The sequence below is a fragment of the Salvia splendens genome, chromosome 4 (genome assembly GCF_004379255.2).
Source record: "Salvia splendens isolate huo1 chromosome 4, SspV2, whole genome shotgun sequence".
Lineage (NCBI taxonomy): Eukaryota > Viridiplantae > Streptophyta > Magnoliopsida > Lamiales > Lamiaceae > Salvia > Salvia splendens.
In genome coordinates this window covers 13,447,410-13,466,988 of record NC_056035.1, presented here as the reverse complement: position 1 = coordinate 13,466,988, position 19,579 = coordinate 13,447,410, and the positions used below count along the sequence as shown (strand labels likewise).

At 36.1% G+C, this 19,579-nt stretch overlaps 2 protein-coding genes across 7 annotated transcripts; one reads left to right on the top strand and one right to left on the bottom strand.

The window, feature by feature from the left end:
• Positions 1-6,457: 6,457 nt before the first annotated feature.
• Positions 6,458-16,405, top strand: LOC121798685 (kinesin-like protein KIN-7K, chloroplastic). 3 transcript variants are annotated; one of them, XM_042197811.1, is made up of 24 exons: positions 6,458-6,542; positions 7,146-7,398; positions 7,494-7,591; positions 7,863-7,952; positions 8,375-8,427; positions 8,878-8,943; positions 9,029-9,082; positions 9,687-9,746; positions 10,326-10,404; positions 10,821-10,888; positions 11,001-11,063; positions 11,182-11,286; positions 11,545-11,649; positions 11,862-11,969; positions 12,044-12,190; positions 12,300-12,482; positions 12,592-12,750; positions 12,838-13,071; positions 14,361-14,501; positions 14,588-14,707; positions 14,798-14,848; positions 15,144-15,191; positions 15,285-15,488; positions 15,599-16,405. In XM_042197811.1, the coding sequence occupies exons 2-24, from the start codon at positions 7,154-7,156 to the stop codon at positions 16,142-16,144; spliced, it is 3,027 nt and encodes a 1,008-aa protein (XP_042053745.1). In that variant the 5' UTR covers positions 6,458-6,542; positions 7,146-7,153; the 3' UTR covers positions 16,145-16,405. The 3 variants fall into 3 exon arrangements, with proteins under 3 accessions (XP_042053745.1, XP_042053744.1, XP_042053743.1); XM_042197810.1 differs by lacking the exon at positions 6,458-6,542 and adding an exon at positions 6,553-6,726; XM_042197809.1 differs by lacking the exon at positions 6,458-6,542 and adding an exon at positions 6,777-7,030.
• Positions 16,406-16,444: 39 nt separating this feature from the next.
• Positions 16,445-19,217, bottom strand: LOC121798688 (50S ribosomal protein L7/L12-like). 4 transcript variants are annotated; one of them, XM_042197814.1, is made up of 3 exons: positions 19,058-19,217; positions 17,106-17,796; positions 16,445-16,733 (listed from the first exon to the last, which is right to left on the bottom strand). In XM_042197814.1, the coding sequence occupies exon 2, from the start codon at positions 17,716-17,718 to the stop codon at positions 17,134-17,136; it is 585 nt and encodes a 194-aa protein (XP_042053748.1). In that variant the 5' UTR covers positions 17,719-17,796; positions 19,058-19,217; the 3' UTR covers positions 16,445-16,733; positions 17,106-17,133. The 4 variants fall into 4 exon arrangements, with proteins under 4 accessions (XP_042053748.1, XP_042053749.1, XP_042053747.1 ...); XM_042197815.1 differs by lacking the exon at positions 16,445-16,733 and having other exon boundaries at positions 16,947-17,814; XM_042197813.1 differs by lacking the exon at positions 16,445-16,733 and having other exon boundaries at positions 16,947-17,796.
• Between the last annotated feature and the right edge of the window lie 362 nt (positions 19,218-19,579).

Genomic DNA, 19,579 nt, shown 5'->3' with positions numbered 1-19,579 from the left:
GGTAAAACTAACCATACAGTGGATAAATGCTTTGTTCTCCACGGTTTTCCACTCGGTTTTGGTAAAAACAAAAGCAAGTTTGGTGCTAGCAGCAATGAGATGAAGTCTGTGAACTTTGTGGAGGATAATCTCGAAGATTCTTGTGACAAATCCAGTATTTCTCCATCCTTGAATTTGCCTACTCAGCAGCAATGTCAGCAATTGATCAGTCTGCTTCAGTCTCAACTTGTTGCTGCTACTCTCACTCCATCCTCTCCATCTCAATCCTTTTCTGCCGCACCAAACATGCCTTCATCCTCACATTCCTCCTTTCTCAGGTACTACTCTCTTCACCAATCCTTTCATTAATTCCATTTCGAAGTCTCCATCTGTTTGGTTATTAGACACCGGAGCCACACATCATGTGTGTTGTGATCTTTCTATGTTTCATTCTTCATCCCATATACAAAATGCCTTTGTAAACTTACCTAATGGGGCTACAACTCCTGTCACACACATTGGATCTGTGCATTTAACCAAATCAATCACTCTGTACTCTGTCCTTTATGTGCCTACCTTTTCCTTCAACCGCATTTCTGTGTGCTCCTTGACTTTATCTCTGCCTTGTACTGTCATTTTCACTCATGATGCTATTGAAATTCAGGCAGCCTCTCAGGAAGCTGTGATTGGGAGGGGTAGCAGATTGGGCAACCTGTACAAACTTGATGTTTCTCCTGTTCCAAAGCATGTGGAAGGTTCTATAATTCCTTCTTCATCTTCTATGTCTCCTGATGTTTCCTATGCTAATTCAGTCACTAGCATAGATATTTGGCATAAGAGGTTACGACATGTATCATTTGGGAAGCTTAAAACCATGTCTGACACTATGAAATTTTCAAATAAATCACATTCATTGTGTGACATTTGTCCACTTGCCAAACAAAAACACCTATCATTCTCTAAATCTGACTCTCATGCCACCAAATGCTTTGATCTCATCCATTGTGATGTCCGGGGTCCATTCAATCCCTCCACTACCCAAGGCTATAAATATTTCCTAACTATTGTTGATGACTGCTCCAGATTTGTATGGACATTCCTTATGCACAGCAAATCTGATGTTGGAACTATCCTTCCCCAGTTTTTCAACACAGTTCTCACTCAATTTTTCACAAAAATAAAAGTCATTCGTTGTGACAATGCCCCAGAACTAAACATTCCTTCATTGTTCTCATCTTTTGGAACCATCATCCAACACTCTTGTGTTGAAACTCCCCAACAAAATGCCCGGGTAGAAAGAAAGCACCAGCATCTTTTAAATGTTGCTATAAGCTTGTTATTTCAATCTTTTCTGCCTATTCATTTCTGGGGTGATTGCATACTCTCAGCTTCCTATCTGATAAATAGAATCCCCTCATCTGTTTTATCAAACAATCATACTCCCTTTCAAGTTCTTTTCCAAAAACCCCCATCATACTCTCATTTGAAGGTCATTGGTTGCCTCTGTTATGCTTCAACTCTAGAACGGGGTAGGGATAAATTTTCACCTAGAGCCACTAAATGTGTTCTACTGGGATATCCTTCTGACTATAAAGGGTACAAACTCATTGATCTAGTCTATGCAAGAAATTATCACCAGAAATGTCACCTTCCATGAAGATATTTTTCCCTTTTCTCACCTATCTCCATCTGAACTTCCTATCTCTTCTCCACCTCAGCCTTCTCCTCAACCACCTCCATATACTTCTTCCACTCCAAATCCTGATACCTCTAATCCTTCTTCAAACAAAACTATCACTTCCAGCCATGGTAGACCAATAAAAACCCCATCTCATCTCACAGACTTCATCTGCAACACAGTTGCATTATCTACTCCATATCCAATATCTTCCTATCTTAATCTATTCAAACTCTCTCCTACCTACCTAAAATACACCATACTCATGTCTGCTATTCATGAACCTGCCACTTACAAACAAGCCTCTCAATATAAAGAGTGGCAACATGCAATGCAAGATGAACTAGCAGCCTTTTCTAGAACTGATACTTGGTTTCTCATTGTGCTTCCACCTGGCAAGATTCTCATTGATTGTAAATGGGTCTACAAAGTAAAATTTAATCCAGATGGAACCGTAGAAAGATATAAAGCAAGGCTAGTTGCAAAAGGCTTCACTCAACTTGAAGGCTTGGGTTTTCTGGACACATTCTCTCCAGTAGCCAAACTTACTACTGTGAAGATGCTTCTTGTTTTAGCATCTGTTCAAGGCTGGTCCCTATCTCACCTTGATATCAACAATGCCTTTCTCTATGGTGATTTAAAAGAGGATATTTATATGACCTTACCTGCAGGATATGATGTTGATTGGCAGTCTGTTGAAGGGGCAAACTCAGATTCGACCCTTGTGTGTAAGCTAAAGAAATCTCTCTATGGCCTAAAACAAGCATCAAGGCAATGGTACCTAAAATTATCTGAAGTATTGAAAGGCTTTGGTTTGCAACAGTCTGCCTCTGATCACTTCTTTTTCTTCAAGAACAACAATAGTGGCAGTGGCTTCTTTGGAATAGTCGTATATGTTGGTGACATTTTAGTTGCCACCACTCATCCTGACATGACTGAGGATTTTAAGTCATTTCTATCACAATACTTCAAATTCAAGGATCTTGGAGCACCTAAATACTTTCTGGGATTGGAGATTGCAAGAAACAAGAAAGGATTGTTGGTTTCTCAAAGAAAATACACATTAGACTTGCTGAAAGATACAAGGTTGCTTGGCTGCAAGCCCTCTAATGTACCCATGGATCCCCTTAAAAAGCTAAGATTGGATTCTAGAACTCCTTTGAAAGATGCTTCAAAATATAGAAGACTTATTGGAAGACTACCCTATCTCTGCATCACAAGGCCAGATGTTACTTTTGCTGTACATAAGCTCAGCCAGTATGTCTCAAATCCTAGTGATGAGCACTGGGAAGTTGCTGAGAAGATCCTTAGATATTTGAAGGGTACACCAAGTCATGGATTGTTCTATTCAAGCAGTAGCAAGACCAGCTTAAGCATCTTCTCTGATGCTGATTGGGCAGCATGCCCAGATACCAGAAAATCAATGACTGGCTATTGCTTGTTCATTGGTTCTTCATTGATCTCGTGGAAGGCAAAGAAGCAAAACACCATTGCTCGTTCATCAGCCGAGGCTGAATATAGAGCCATGGCTCAGGCAACGTGTGAAGTAGTATGGGCCATTGCTCTCCTCAAAGACTTTGGAATAAAGGTCGAAAAGGTTGTGCCATTATATTGTGATAATCAATCCGCAATCCACATTTGTTCGAATCCAGTTTTCCACGAGAGAACTAAACACATTGAGATTGATTGTCATACGATGAGAGAAAGGTATTTGGAAAATGTGATAAAGCCCCTGCATATAAGAAACAATCTGCAATTGGCAGATATCTTCACTAAAGCATTAGGAGCGTTGGCTTTTCATTCAATATTAGACAGGATGAATTTTGAAAGCTTATACAATTCATCTTGAAGGGGCATGTGAAAGATGATGGAATCTACGTGAAGTTTCACTCATGCACATGATGGAATCGACGTGGAAACTTCTATGTACACACAAGGTTCGAGCCAGCAACACAGAGCTTCATAATTCACTCCTCGTTCAAGCCGTGACTGCCATGTCAGCTTAGATATTTTGGAGGAAATTAGTTAGTGAATAAGTTGGTTAAGAAGTTAGTTAGAGAGTTGTTAGAAGATATTTTCTCTAATATTTTTAGTCTAAGCTCTTGTATAAATAGAGTAGCTAGCTCTTTAGTATCGGTTGAATTTCTCAATCAATAAGATTGAATTTCCTTTCTTCTTGGATCATATGAATCCATGTTATACATTTTCTACAATTGTCGTATTAAGAACTCAATTATCATTTGGCATATTATTGCAAGTTCGTATAAAAGTAGTAACTGGTTAGGTGGTTAGTTTGATATTTTTCGGCATGGTCTCTCTCTAAATTTATTTGGTTTTTGTCATTACTTGCCTTTTCTCAGTTCATGGAGTTGGTATTATTTTCATAAATGGATTATCTAACCAAGATTTCAATTATTATAAGAGGAACAATGAAAGTGAATAGGCCCATAAACGCTTTATTGCTTTTTATTGTAGAGCAATGAAACGTGACTATGCAATGGCACTAACATAGATGGATTTTAGTCCAAGTGTTTGATGAAAAAATACCCATATTCTCATAATTATGTAGTAGTAGTACTAATGTAGCTTTTATCTGAAGTGGTTATCGTGAATAAATATATACTGGAGGATTATTATTTAAAATTATATAAACTATGACAGGTTGTGATTTGCTGTTGTTAAATCATTTTCTTGATTACTTTATGTTAGCATTTAGACTTAGGGGTTTCATAAAGCAAAAATTATGGTCCCAGTGATAATTAGAGTACCTAAAACTTATCATTAGCTATCATCTGCCTTAATGGGACAACTTTAGCTGAATTATGCATCTGATCCACCAAATACTCCCTCCCACCACCAACTTATAATTCAGTTATACTAATGGAACATCTGGCTATGATATTTATCTCGCCGTCATACTGATTCCAACTTCTAACCTTATTGGTTGGAACTTGGAACTAATCTGTCATTCATTCTCATTTCACAGTTAGGTTTGCAACCCATATACTATATATACTAGCGCTAAGCAAAGTAGCAAACTAATACTAGTATTTAATTCTTCTCACAAAATCTCTTCCATCAACTCTTTTATTATGATTCATACTTAACAAAAAATAAAATACAAATTTTACGTGTGTAGAAACTCATTTTCTTTCACTGAAGGGTAATTTAATAGTATGAAAAAAATAATTTTATGCGAAAAGTATAAAATTAACGTTTAATACTATTAAAAACATATTGTTTTATGTGTAATTTTTTAACACTACCATTTTAAAAATAATATTGACCATCCGTTATTTTTTCAATTTGGTCTATTTATTAAAATTTGTCCAATCTATTTATGATAAATTTAATGTGATGGGTTTAAAATTCTAATACTTCAGTTTTTTTTTTCTATCTTATTGATACTTTATTAATTTTATATTAAAATACGTATTGTCAATTATAACGATTACTTTTCATGGAGGCAGGAAATATATATAATTTGTCGGAATTAGTGTGATAAATTTCCATATGAAAAAGTATGAAGAAGATACTTTTATACTACTTGGGTAGTTGGGTTGGGTCAAAATATTTTGGCAACTCCTTTTAACTTTTTAGTTTACACTAAATCCTTCTCATATGACACGTGCGAGGCTGTAGTTGGCTGCAAATCGTGGACCCTATTGAAGAAGATTCTCGTGATCCTTATTGCAGATGCCAAAAATTGCGCCCCCATGTAAGATTTACTTTAGATTATATTCTAATATATCTAAGCTATTTTCATAATTTGCTCAGTTGACCATGCAATTATTTTTCATTTTTATTCCACCCAAAAAGGTTATTTTTCTCCCTTTTTATCTTCTCTCTTTACTTTTAGACGCATCAACGCTTTACTATTCCAGTATATAGAAACTTCTGCTTTATACTATACTATAGTATTTTATCCGGGTTACTGATACTATAAAATTTAGGTATTTTTATAAAGAAAATGGCTTCAGGTTTCTTGTCTTCCACTAATAATTACTCCATTTCCCTTATTCAGTTGAAATAGCTATTTAAGTGGTCTCTGATTTAAGATAAATTATAAGTATGAGAGAATTTAAAAATAAATTTCGACTAAGGAAAAGCTATTTACTAAAATTCCTCTCCCATAACCCAGAAACATTGTCAAAGGACATGTTAGTGTAGAAATAAACTTTGAAAAAACAACCTTGGATTCTTCATAACCACCCATCTCTTGGTTAATAACTTCTTCTGCCATTAATTTCAGAGTTGCCATTTTGTGTTCCTTAATTTCGAAACTGCTATTTCTACATAAAATCAAACAAAAGTTGAACTTGAGATTGAACTTCAATTATGGCTATTTTCAACATTCAATTCAACCCCCCTAAAATAGACTTAAGAATCATAGGGCAGATAAAATTTCATAAAGTTCAAGAAATCAAAAATGGAAATTAGAAAGTTCAAGCAATCAAAAATTCACAACCACTGAAAAGCTAATTAAATCCAAAAAATCCAATGAAGAATGTCGAATAAATGCCAGAAAATACAAGAATATGTACATAATAAAAGAACCCAAATCATAGACTTTGAAATCCAAGCATTGAAACCACCAAACAAGGTAGAGCTAATAAATGTTGTATTCATATGTATGGAACTAATTAGTAGAGCTCATAAATCTTGTAATTAATTTGTATTGAACTAATTTAATTTCAAAAGGAAAAAAATGTTAGCGCTTTAAATTGCAATTAGTGTAATTTAAATACCCATTTAACAGCTCGTGAGTCATGAGTAATTATCTAAATACATGGTATAAGATTAAATACATTTGTAGGCACAACTGGCACGGCATTTTGGGTCACGAAGTGTAGTGGTGTGCCCTCATTCTGTCTCTCCTTTATCGGTAAAACTCAAAAACACTCTCTCTCTCAGACCTTGTTTTTTCCAGTTTTTTTATAATCTCCATACGAACTCTCTTCTCCAAATTAAAAAAAAAAATTAGTATTAATTGACCAAATTGAGTACAGAAGTTCAACTGCTTCACCACTATAGCTTCCTGCCTTTAACAAAACAGCATCGCTTCCAAGGCAAGCATTAAATCAAAATTTATCTATAAGCTTTCTATTTTCGTTTATTTTTTCGGTTTTCTCTCTCACGCGCGCACGCACACGGAGGGGGAGAGAGAGAGAGATGTGAAATATTCTCTATTGTTGATAACGATATTGATGATGTTTCCTTAGAACTCACCTGATCTTTTGAAAAGATCTGGATATTTATTTCATTTTCTCTCAATTTGGATATTCTGCCTTCGAGTATAAATTGACATCTGTTTTCTGTTTAATTGTACGAATGTCTTGTGCTGAGCTGAAGAGGAGTTACTGATTTTATTAGGTATTCTGAAATTTCTCTTCAGCTGAGCTGCATTGTGCGTTCTGGCTTTATTCGTTGAATTTTGGGGAAATTTTCTTCTGTTTATTTGATTTGATTCGGTTGTTTCATTTTAAAGGTAAACAAATGGCCTATAGACAAGGATTGACAAAGAAAACACCTAGTCAAAGAGTTACAGCCAATAACAATTCTTCCGCGTCGTCGACGACATCATCATCTCGCCAGTTTCCGGAGCCTTCCATAGACTGCCTGAGTTCGCCGGCATCTTCTTCTGCACGAAGTAAACCTCAGTATACATACTCTGAAAGTGTTTTGGATGTTGAGAGATCTAAAGAGAATGTTACAGTCACAGTGCGGTTTCGACCACTCAGGTATATTAATGAAAACTATGTTTTGCGAAATTGAAGACATCAGCTTTGGCTTTAGTATGATCCCATGGTGAATTTCTGAGTTTCAACTTGTGCAGTCAGAGGGAAATCCGACAAGGAGAGGAGATTGCGTGGTATGCGGATGGGGAAACTATTGTGAGGAACGAGCATAATCCATCAATTGCTTACGCATATGGTAATAATGTCTAGTGTTGAATTATTGCACTGATTCTATATCATTACACAATTCCGGACTAAGTTTTCTTCTTTTTGGAGGTGGAGAATAGTTTTGTTAGGATATCTCATGCACTCTAGTATATTACTTAAAAAAATATTTTGTCCTCAACAAGTCTGATTATACATTAAACTTCAACCACTGATAATTCTATGAAGCATCTGTTTCTTACCCCCAAAAGTCTGAATAGACATTAAATTTCTTCTGTTTCACTATGTATAATGATTTCCAGATCGAGTATTTGGTCCAACCACCACAACGAGGCATGTATATGATGTTGCTGCACAGCATGTGGTTAATGGTGCAATGGAAGGAATCAACGGTATGTTTTTGTCTGGTTGAGATCTTTTAGTTTTTAGTTACATGATCTTCTGTTTGCTTTGACTTGGATAGGATCTTCTTTTTAAAAACTTGCAACTAAATTATTCATCATAAGGAAGATGCTAACCTTAAAAGAAGTTATCCGGCATGTAAGGACAATAGAACTTGAACATATAGTGGTTTATTGGTGGTTGTTTATTTATTGCTGAGGGTTATACTTGCTTGACTAATGAGGATACATATTGTAACCATGACATATAGTAATTTATTTACATTCTAAAATGCTAAAATGTCCTTACTTACTCTTTACATAGTAAAAGAATACTCCGTATTATCTATCATGAGGAAAGATAGTTGTTTCCTATTTTGACCCGATCTTCTTAATGGTAGCCATTTCATCCTTTTCATTTTCTTCAATTACAGGTACTATGTTTGCTTATGGGGTCACTAGCAGTGGAAAGACTCATACCATGCATGTAAGGAAATTTCTTCTGGCTTGCATTAAGTTTGTCAACAGTTTAACATGTTAAAGTTAGAAAGTTCTATTTGATTTTTCTTGGTACCTTCTAGTTATTCCTTTGCTTCCTAAATTGATAGTATTAGGTTACATGTCTTCATAATGAAATTCATAAACCAGATTTTCAATATTAATAATCAAGCACAAGGCTGGCTAGAAGTGAATTAAACTCGATATCCAGCTATATTGCTTCCTCACACATCAGTTTTCACATGTATGTAACATCTTTTTACATAGTAGCCACATGGAAGTGTAAAGGGTTTGTGTTAGATGTATGGCCTATGTTAATATTTCTCATATTGCATACTTGGCTGTATAACATTTGCATCAGGTGCTCTCATGTGAAAACCTCACCATCTCTTTGCTGAACTTACATCAGAAACTAAATTAGATAATGTTAATTCTATAGGGTGATCAGAGGTCTCCTGGTATCATCCCTTTGGCTGTAAAAGATGCTTTCAGCATTATTCAAGAGGTATCAAAAATTACTTGGTGGTATTGCTTTCTTCTGTATTATGTTCCGATGTTATTGGTTGCATTATGTCTTGTGACATCCGCAGACTCCAACTCGGGAATTTCTCCTTCGTGTTTCATATTTGGAAATCTACAATGAGGTATGATTCTAATCAATCTTCGGCTTCCTGGATTCATGACCACTGTTTGATGTACCTAATCTTACTATCATGCAAGTGTTTGTTATGAAGCAAATATCTAGAATAAAACGGTCTGGTATAAGATGTCATAAAAATATGTAGGATCCACCGTTTTCAGCCAACAATTACACTTATGGGTTCAATAGGCTCCTTTGATACACACCTTGTTATCCTTCTAAAACTTTGCCGTATGTGCAGCCTATGGCTTCCCAATCTTCTCTGTTATTTCAACGAAATCAGTTATAAGAAACAATTTTATCATTTCCTTTGTTTCTTGGCTTCTGTCAACCCTAAGATGTGTGTGACCGTGTGAGTTTGTTGGGCTCTCAAGAAAGCTTTGCTACTGGCTTTTTTCCATACTGTAAGTAATATTGGAACTTGTGTGCCCCTGATGCGGTGATGCCTAGCATTTTCTATCATATTTTTCTGTTTTCTATTGCAAGTAGATACTTTTGGTACAGTGGTACTATTGTGTGTGTGTATTTGTGTGATTTATATTTCTTTAGTTTCCATTTAAAATTAGTCAACTTCCTTAGGGTTCTGTTTAATGCCTTTATATTATCAGGTTGTTAATGATTTGCTGAACCCTGCTGGACAAAATTTGAGAATCAGAGAAGATGCACAGGTAATATTTTTGCTCATTTTAAATTGGGAGATCTCCTTTAGTATATTTGAGGAATTATGTTCTGTGATTTGTTAATTCATTTTCTGATATACTCCCTCCGTCCCATAAAAATATGGGCAATGAGTATGACACGGGAATTAAGACAAAACTGGTAAAGTAAGAGAGAGGAGGAGAATGGTATGGTAAAGTACGAGAGGAGGAGAATGGTAGTTAAAGTAGTGTTAGTGGATAGTGGGACCTACATTATTAAATTGATATAACTTTTTAAAAATGGAATGCACATATTTTTGTGGGACGGACGAAAATGGAAAGTGCACATATTTTTATGGGACGGATGGAGTAATAAGCTCGTGACTTATTTTACTTATCTACTTCTCCTTTTAGAAGAGAACCAAATTGGAAATGAATCTGAACTTGACCACCAAGCTCACTATTCAGTCTCAATAGTTTATCCAAACACCAATAACCCTATTATGCCCAGGACATGTCTGAATTTATGATCTCATGCCCGTATCAATTCATGATTTCTGTCTACTGATATTTTACTAATTTCTAGAAAATTTGCCTGATTGGTTGTAGGGAACCTTTGTTGAAGGAGTTAAGGAGGAAGTTATATTATCCCCAGCACATGCTCTATCCCTGATTGCAGCAGGAGAAGGTAACACTTGGCATCTTTGATGTGGCATAGCGCATGCTCTATTTTACGAATCTCTTCTTTCACATGTAGGTTCCCTGATTATTAATTTATGCTAAAGGATGCAAGGCTCCTTTGCTTTGTGTGCCATACTATTTTAACTGAAGACCAACATCCTGTTTGGTCACTTTTATTTTCAAATGCTTCAATATAAGATTTAAATTTTTTAGCAGCTCATTATGGACTGAGGGCTGGATTCACTTGATTGTATTTCTTAGTTTGTCATGATAACCTTGGCCTTCTGTATCTGTGGTTATTGCTGAAGTTAGCTATATTATGATTGCTAATGATAAAAGATTCAAGTTTCAATCTGGTTGAAATATGAAGTAAGTAACATTTTAATTTATGTCAAAAAGTTGTGTTTCTTGTTCATTCTGCAGAGCACAGACATGTGGGTTCAACAAATTTCAATTTGCAAAGCAGTAGAAGTCATACAATCTTCACACTGGTATTCAGTTATTTGCTAAGCTTAAATTTCTTAATTGCAGATTTTAGTGGTCTTTTCCTTCCATCCGTTCCATGATTCTACTGGCAGTATGATAAAATTGTTTGCTTTGCAGACTATAGAAAGTAGCCCTTGTGGTGAATACTCAGAAGGCGAGGCTGTTACCTTGTCACAATTGGTATTTGTTTTCCTTCATCTACTTCCCTAAAAAGATTGTACGAAGATTTTACTGAACTGTTCTGTCCTTATGGTATTAATTGTTTCAGTAACTCTTCCTTTCTAAATTATATTGGCAGAACCTGATTGATTTAGCTGGTTCTGAGAGCTCAAAGGCTGAAACAACAGGCTTGCGAAGAAAAGAGGGTTCATACATCAACAAGAGCTTGTTAACTCTTGGAACTGTAAGTCCTAGATCTTTGTGATTATTCTTTTATATTGTCCCTAGACAAACTTATCATTCTAGTGCACACACTATTCCTGACACCAACCGGTACACACTCCTTGACACAAATGGGATGAAGATACACATGCTTAAATCTGGTGGCCGGTGTTTTTGCATTGCCAATCATTTAAACCTTTTGTAGATTTAATCCCTTGTGATATGTTTGTGTAATCAATATAATGTTTGTTAGTGATGATGTAATCTGTGGCTGCAATAGGTTATCTCGAAATTAACGGATGGGAAATCGATGCATGTCCCTTATAGAGACTCCAAATTGACGAGGCTTCTCCAGTCCTCACTCAGTGGCCAAGGACGTGTATCTGTAAGAGTTCAAGCCTGTATATCTGTTGTAAATTGATGTCTGTTTTGTCTATCTTAATGATTCTAGCAAAGTAGCAATAGATGTCTTGTTGTTCTAATTTGAAGGGTGTAATCTTCTGGACTGCAAAGCTTTAGCTAAATTAATCTGGCGACCACTTTTAATTGGTTCTGTCAGAAGAAAAAATAGTCTTATCTTACACATGTTCGATTCAGCTGATTTGCAATATTACTCCCTCGTCAAGCAATTCTGAGGAGACACATAACACATTGAAGTTTGCGCATCGAGCAAAACATATTGAAATTCAAGCAGCGCAAAACAAGGTATTTCAGTACAGATATCACATTGTAACACCTTTTTAAAATTGTCCCATTGAAGCAATCCTGTGAACGTGCAGATAATTGATGAGAAATCATTAATTAAAAAGTACCAATACGAAATCCGCTGTTTGAAGGAAGAACTGGAACAACTGAAAAGAGGCATAATCACAGTTCCACAAATAAAAGACAGTGCAGAAGGTGATATTATGCTTCTGAAACAAAAGGTGATTCTCCATGCCCTTTGTTGATCAGGAATAATCTTAGTCTTACAGAATAATTTGATTTTGTTATATTGACCGATGGCTACATGTTATGGTGGTATGACCCCTACAGCTAGAAGATGGTCAAGTGCGATTGCAGTCAAGACTGGAACAAGAAGAAGAAGCTAAAGCTGCATTAATGAGCAGAATACAAAGGCTGACTAAACTGATCCTTGTATCTACCAAAACTTCCCAATCACCTAAATTTTCTCAACGATCAGGACCAAGAAGAAGACATTCCTTTGGAGAAGAAGAGGTTTTATGTACCTTCCACATTCCTTTCTTTCCATCATCTGGGAATGTGGGTGGGTGATTAGAACTTATGTCATTCCATGATAAAGTGCTCCTTTGTTTTGATGTTACAGCTGGCTTATCTTCCACATAGACGACGTGATCTTGTCCTGGATGATGAAAGTGTGGATATGTATGTTCCTCTTGATAGTAGTGCTGAGACTGTGGATGAAAAGTTGAGAGAAGAGAAAAGGACCAAGAAGACTGGATTGCTTAGTTGGTTAAAGCCTCGGGTATGTGAGATACCATTTACTTATAACAAATGTTACTTTTTGACTGAGTCACTGACCTTGCTTTGTACATGGGTCACTACTCACTAGAAACGTGATAGTGGCATAGGAGCCTTGGCAAGCTCTAGCGACAAGTCAAGTGGCGTCAAGTCAACAAGTAGTCCTTCAACCCCTCAAGCTGATAGCACAAATAGTCACATGGAAGCCAGACATTCACATTCTTTACCCTCAGATAACACTCCTGTTGATCAAATGTCTGATATGAAGCATGCTGAAGAAGTGTTTGAACCTGATGATACATATCTGGGGCCAGAGACTTCACTGGTATGCCATAAAGAACTATGGTTTGTTCCCTGTGAACTCTGACTTATTTAATTCTAGAGTAAAGGCCAAAATTGGTCCTGAACATATAGTCATTTTACGATTTTGGTCCTAAACATTATCTTTTGGATTTTTTGGTCCTGCACATATGGACATTTGATCATTTTGGTCCTGCACATATGGAAATTTGATCATTTTGGTCCTCCGTCAATATTTTCGTTAAAAACTAACGGTCAACATTATCTTTTGGATTTTTTGGTCCTGCACATATGGATATTTGATCATTTTGGTCCTGCACATATGGAATTTTGATCATTTTGGTCCTCCGTCAATATTTTCGTTAAAAACTAACGGTCAACGGCCGTTTTTTGACTAAAACAATGGGTTGGGTCGGGTCGTGTTTGGGTTACACGTTAAGAAAAAAAATAATTATTTTTTATTAATTAAAAAATTATAAAACTTTAATTTTTAGTTATTTTTGTTGATTAAAAATATTATAACGACTAAAACATTATGTTATTATACGATTTAAACATGATATTACACGATAAAATAAAAAATTACCAAATTAAAATAATCATTTTTTAATCAAAATAATAAAATTAAAGTATACTAATATTAAATCTATATAATAAAATTAAATAATTAAAAATTATTTTTAATAAAATCTATACTTTAATTTTATTAATTAAAAAATATTAATTAATTTTTTAAGAATATTATGCTTAGATTTTAACGAAAATATTATGCTTAGATTTTAACGAAAATATTATGCTTAGATTTTAAGAAAATATTATTTTTTTCTTAACGTGTAACCCAAACCCGACCCAAACACGACCCGACTCAACCCATTGTTTTAGTCAAAAATCGGCCGTTGACCGTTAGTTTTTAACGAAAATGTTGACGGAGGACCAAAATGATCAAAATTCCATATGTGCAGGACCAAAATGATCAAATGTCCATATGTGCAGGACCAAAAAATCCAAAAGATAATGTTGACCGTTAGTTTTTAACGGAAATATTGACGGAGGACCAAAATGATCAAATGTCCATATGTGCAGGACCAAAAAATCCAAAAGATAATGTTTAGGACCAAAATCGTAAAATGACTATATGTTCAGGACCAATTTTGGCCTTTACTCTTAATTCTAATGACAGTTTAAAACAGCTCATATCTCTGATATTGTGCGGTCAACTTGCAATCCCCTCTTCATTTATTTTATAATTTTATATGTGGTGCGACATTGATCAACTTTTGGATTGTCTTTTTTCCATTGTATACTTCTTATCAGGGCATTGTGAAGACTATGGATGAAATTGACTTACTGAGTGAGCAGCACAAAATTTTGTCAGGTGAAGTGGCACTGCACATGAGTGCCTTAAAACGATTGTCAGAGGAGGCTGCTCAAAATCCCAAGAATGAACATCTCCATGTAACTTTCTTTAACCTGTATTTTTATGTTTAAAATTCACTTTGTACATCCATCCTAGAGTATATCTTGTATATTTTCTATTTCAGGTGGAGATAAGAAATTTAAAAGAAGAATTTCACCAAAAAAGCAATCAGATTGCTTCACTGCAGCAGCAAATTGACTCCATCATTCCTTATGGTGGACGTGAAAAACTGGAGGAATCGCTGGTATTTTAAGATTTTATCAATTTTAGACACTTCTGTAGTATTTTAACTCTTGTGTGTATAGTAACTACTATTTCACAATTCACACTGCAGTCAGTAGCTGATTTGATGACACAGTTAAATGAGAAGGCACTTGAACTTGAGGTAATTAATTGTATATGTGAACTCTAATTATCTGCAACATTGCTGAAAAAAGTTAGCTTGTCATAATATAAACTAAATGAAGTCGAATCTCCTCTATGGGAATATTACAGCATTTATTTATTTATTTGGATAGGAGTGGTCTGGTCCCCATTTCTAAAAGTCTGACTGTAGTTATTACTATAAGGAAGCTGGATTTTCCCTTTCGATTTAGTCGAAACACTTACTATGTTAGAACAATTGAACAATCATTTTATGATATTTTCACCAAAATTTATGTACATCAACTTGTTTCCAGGTCAAAACTGCAGACAATCGGGTTATCCAAGATCAACTGAACCATAAGGTGCCAAACTGGTCCTTCATATTTAGAAGACAGTCTTATATCATTTCATTGAAATGTGAGAGATATTTTTCTTTCCTTTTTCGTTTTAATCAGATTGCTGAGTGTGAAGAGTTGAAAGAGACAATTGTCTCATTGAGAGAACAGCTATCTGATGTCGTTGAACAGAGAAACTTAATCCCATTGACCGGTCCTTTGCAAGGCTTTTCTGAAAGCGGAAACCTGCATATGGGATATCAAATTGGTAGAGAAAATTCAGTGCCGAAGGATTCAAATGGCACGTTGGTTCTACAAGCCCAGGTTCCAATCCTTCTTTTCCCTTCCGGCCTTCCCTGAACTATGATCAATTATTATAATATAAGAAACTCCATATCCATACTCATCTTATGCTATTATTTCACACCTCTTAGGCAAGTAGGATTGAAGAACTAGAAAATAAATTAGCTGAACTGACAGCGTCAAGGGAAGATCTAGAGCAACGGAACCACAAACTTGCTGAGGAGAGTTCATATGCAAAGGGATTAGCATCAGCGGCAGCAGTAGAGCTGAAGGCACTTTCTGAAGAAGTTGCGAAGCTCATGAACCACAATGGAAGATTAGCGGCCGAGCTAGAAGCACAAAAGAAGGTACCAGCTCAGAGACGAACTGCCATTCCCAACAGGAATGGCCGGAAGGATGGTTATAGCAAAAAACCTGATCCAGCTGTCTTAGCCTCTGAGATGAAGAGAGAATTGACTGTTAGTCGCGAAAGAGAGCATTCGTTGGAAGCTGTACTAGCAGAAAAAGATCAGCACGAAGTTGAATTACAGAGGAAAGTTGAAGAATCCAAACAGAGAGAAGCCTACCTAGAGAACGAACTCGCAAACATGTGGATACTTGTGGCCAAGCTCAAGAAATCTCAAGGAGCCGAGAATGATGAATCGTCAAGGGAGAGCCTGAAGATTGATGAGTCGTGAGAGTGAGATTGAGTTCGAACAAAATGATTTCAGTAGTTAGGCTTTGTAAGTGGTAATAGGAGACGAGTTTTTAGTTGTGTAGTGCTTAGGTAGTTCGCTTTCTGGGCAATGTGAGGAGCCCCCTTTTTTATCAAGTGTATCTTGCCTGGCTTGGTTTGTTGTGTTCTTAGCTTGAATGGTGATTGTAAAAAGGTTGACACAGTTTCTAATGCTAATTTGTGGTGTACAATAATATGCAGCATCAGTTATTTCGGCCTCCAACTTGGTGTGTACACTTAACATTCTTTAGCGTGTATCATATTTTCAAACAGCGTGACGTGTATTTTTTGATATTTTAGTTATCCACATACTGATCTGATATCTTACTACTCATGTTATAGGTTTATTGCATAAATAAATAAAAATAGTTACTTATTGATAAGTATGTTTAGCGCTAAATGGAGTAGCATTGTGGACCCCTTTCTCTTGCATCTTCCTTGTTTCAATGCTGGGAAGAGATCGAACAATGAAGCGGCGTTGGCATTCAGGTAGGCGAGGGTTTCATCATGTTGATCCGTAAGTTGTGGCAATATGTTACCAGAAGTTGAACCTGCATCATACTTGATCAATAGCTGAAAAACGGTAATTAATATCCCTCCGTCATATAGAGACTTTTAGGACGACATGGGTTTTAATGTATGATTGATAAGTAAGACATGGAAAGAAAAAGTAATTGGAGTATTGTTAGTGGAGAATGAGATACACCTGATTAGAGAGAAAGACGTTGACAAAAATAAAAGTGGTTATTTTTATGGAACGGATCAAAATGGAAAGAGTTTAATTTTATTGGACAAAATGAGTAGTAAAAATTTATTTCAAAGACTTTTGATTGGGATCAATAAGTCAAAATTAGTAGATGTCATCCCATTCCATCCCTATAGTCAAAACAAATTATATCGAGACAAATTAAACAAGAACTTACTCGAATACATAGTATATAGAGCACTAATCTACTCCATCACAGCAACTCCACCAACCGCTTTGATTTTCGCTATAATGCTACTCGCCTCATCCTTTGTTACCTGCTGCTTCAATATAACGGGTGTTTTTTCCACCAAATCTTTAGCTTCCTTCAGTCCCAGATCTGTAAAGGAACGGATCTCTTTAATCACTTTTAGTTTAGCACCTGCGTCGAATTTCTCTAATTTGATATCAAATGTGGTTTTCTCCGCCTTCTTTGCCTCAGCCTTGGACGATCCAGCATGTGCCCCGGCCTGGCTGCCCACATCCACTCCTTCAACATCAAGTGGTACCAGCTTGGGATGGCTTACCTTGAGATGCAGATTTGGACCTATTTTCACTCGCTCTTCAAGAGGCAGGGCCGCAATTTTTTCAGCAAGCTGAACAATTTTGTCTGAAGGTGGTGGTCTAGGTCCATATGGCTCATAGACATCCGGGTATTTGTATTTCTTAGGCTTGGATTTGGGATCTCTTGGAACAAAGTCAGGTTGAAAGCAGCGGTACTGCAAAAGGTTGGTTTTTCGACACACGACTGGGTGGCCACAAGCAAGACGATACAAAGTAGCTAGTTTCATGGTTTATGGATTGGGATAACAATTAAGTGGGTATCACCAGTGGCCTTGCAGCAGCAAGATATGTATCTGTAGCTCCAACTGCAAACAAACTAGTCACTAGAAAGAAGGGGAAAAACAAAAGGAGGAAAGGCAAACTACGATCATTTTCCTTTAACTATGAAACAAAGATTAAAAAGAAACACAAATATCTGTCGCAAAGAGACACATGGAGACAAAAGCTCTAAACTATGAAACAAACTGAAAAATAAATTTCCCCTTAGTTTATAAATACAAGTGAAGCAAAAAATAAATGCTTTCCAGAACTCTCCTATTATTCCCAGAAGAAAAAAAAAAGATAAACGCAGGTCAAAAGGTTCCGAAAGCCATACTTGGCTGACAATCCATTAACATCTCAGGAGTTCACAACTCGCACAAAGAATTATAAAGGAAAATAAATAGCAACTATAAATTGAAATGGAATGGTTAGGTGGGCACAAAACTGTGCTCTCATAAAGAGGGGCATCTAGGGGGTGATCATTCTGCGGTTTATGCAGTTTTCCTAGTACTTTTAGATCAAAATGCCAAAAACATCACAGCAAATGCACACAGTAGAAACAGATGCGGTTTTTAAAATAATTGTACTATAGCGTTATGGTTTTAAAAAACTGAAGGGAAAAAAAGTGCATTTGTGTGACATAGATATAAGTATTACAGTTTAAACTAAACAGAAAAAATAAGTAATAACACTACATTAATTTATGTTATGATGTGTTATACTAGTATCAAATGCATCATAATATTAACATAGGTTAACTAGGACCGAGCAGCAAGAATCTATCAGATAGAGAGTATGTCTTGAATTCTTAGGACTCGGAATTTACATAATGTAATATAAGCAATTGATTGAAGATTATTCATAAAAAAAATTGCGAAGCAACAGAGGAGATTGAATAACCATTGTTCAATGCTTAGCTTTAGGAAAGCCGAAAGTGACAAAAACTGTAAAATCCTTGCGTAGATAATTATCGTAAGTAAGAATCCTAGTCTATGAGCTTCTGAACCTCAATATCCTTAAATTATTCCTCTTCAACAATATCTAATTCACCAGTGACGCAGTCCTATAAGCTTACGCTTAGTAACATGAATATTGAAAATACATCAAAAGCAGGCCACGGAAGCATAGATGCATCAGTTAAGCTAAAAAATACGAATTCGACTACATTCAAAATCCTGATCCGGTGCCTTTACCAACAAATGAGAACCAGTGCACCAGACAAACACAAACTCACAACTCAATCTAAACCGATATCACAGTAAAATAGGAACATTATTCAGAAGGAGAGCGAGAGGGAGAGATTACCGGAGGAATTAGGAGTTCGAGTATGTTTCGTCCTCCAAATCAAATGTGTGTGAGAGAGAGTGACTCCGGCTTCGAACAGAAATGTTGCCAATTGCGGGTTGAAGATTGAAGGGGAGAAGAAGGTGGTGAATTGGGGATTGGGGATTTAGGGGTTCGGGTTACAAATACAATATACATGCTAGAGAAAATCGGGTTTATAGGCTACTTTGCCACTAAAATAACGAAAATGTACCAATTTTGTTATCTCTTCCATAAATGGGAAAAACGCCACCATGGTTGGCGTGTAAAAACGCCAATATAGTTGGCGTTTTATAATGTCGTCGTATTTTAGTCGTATTTTCTCCAAATACAGTTAAGTTAAAACACGCCAACTTGAAAAAACGCCAACCATGTTGGCGTTTTATACTTCGCTCTTTCCTTCAATTTTTTGCCGATGAAAACACTCATTCTGTATTGACTCGCCCACCCGATTGGCGTTTTTATAAGAGACGCCCACCTGATTGGCGTTTTTACTGAAAAATG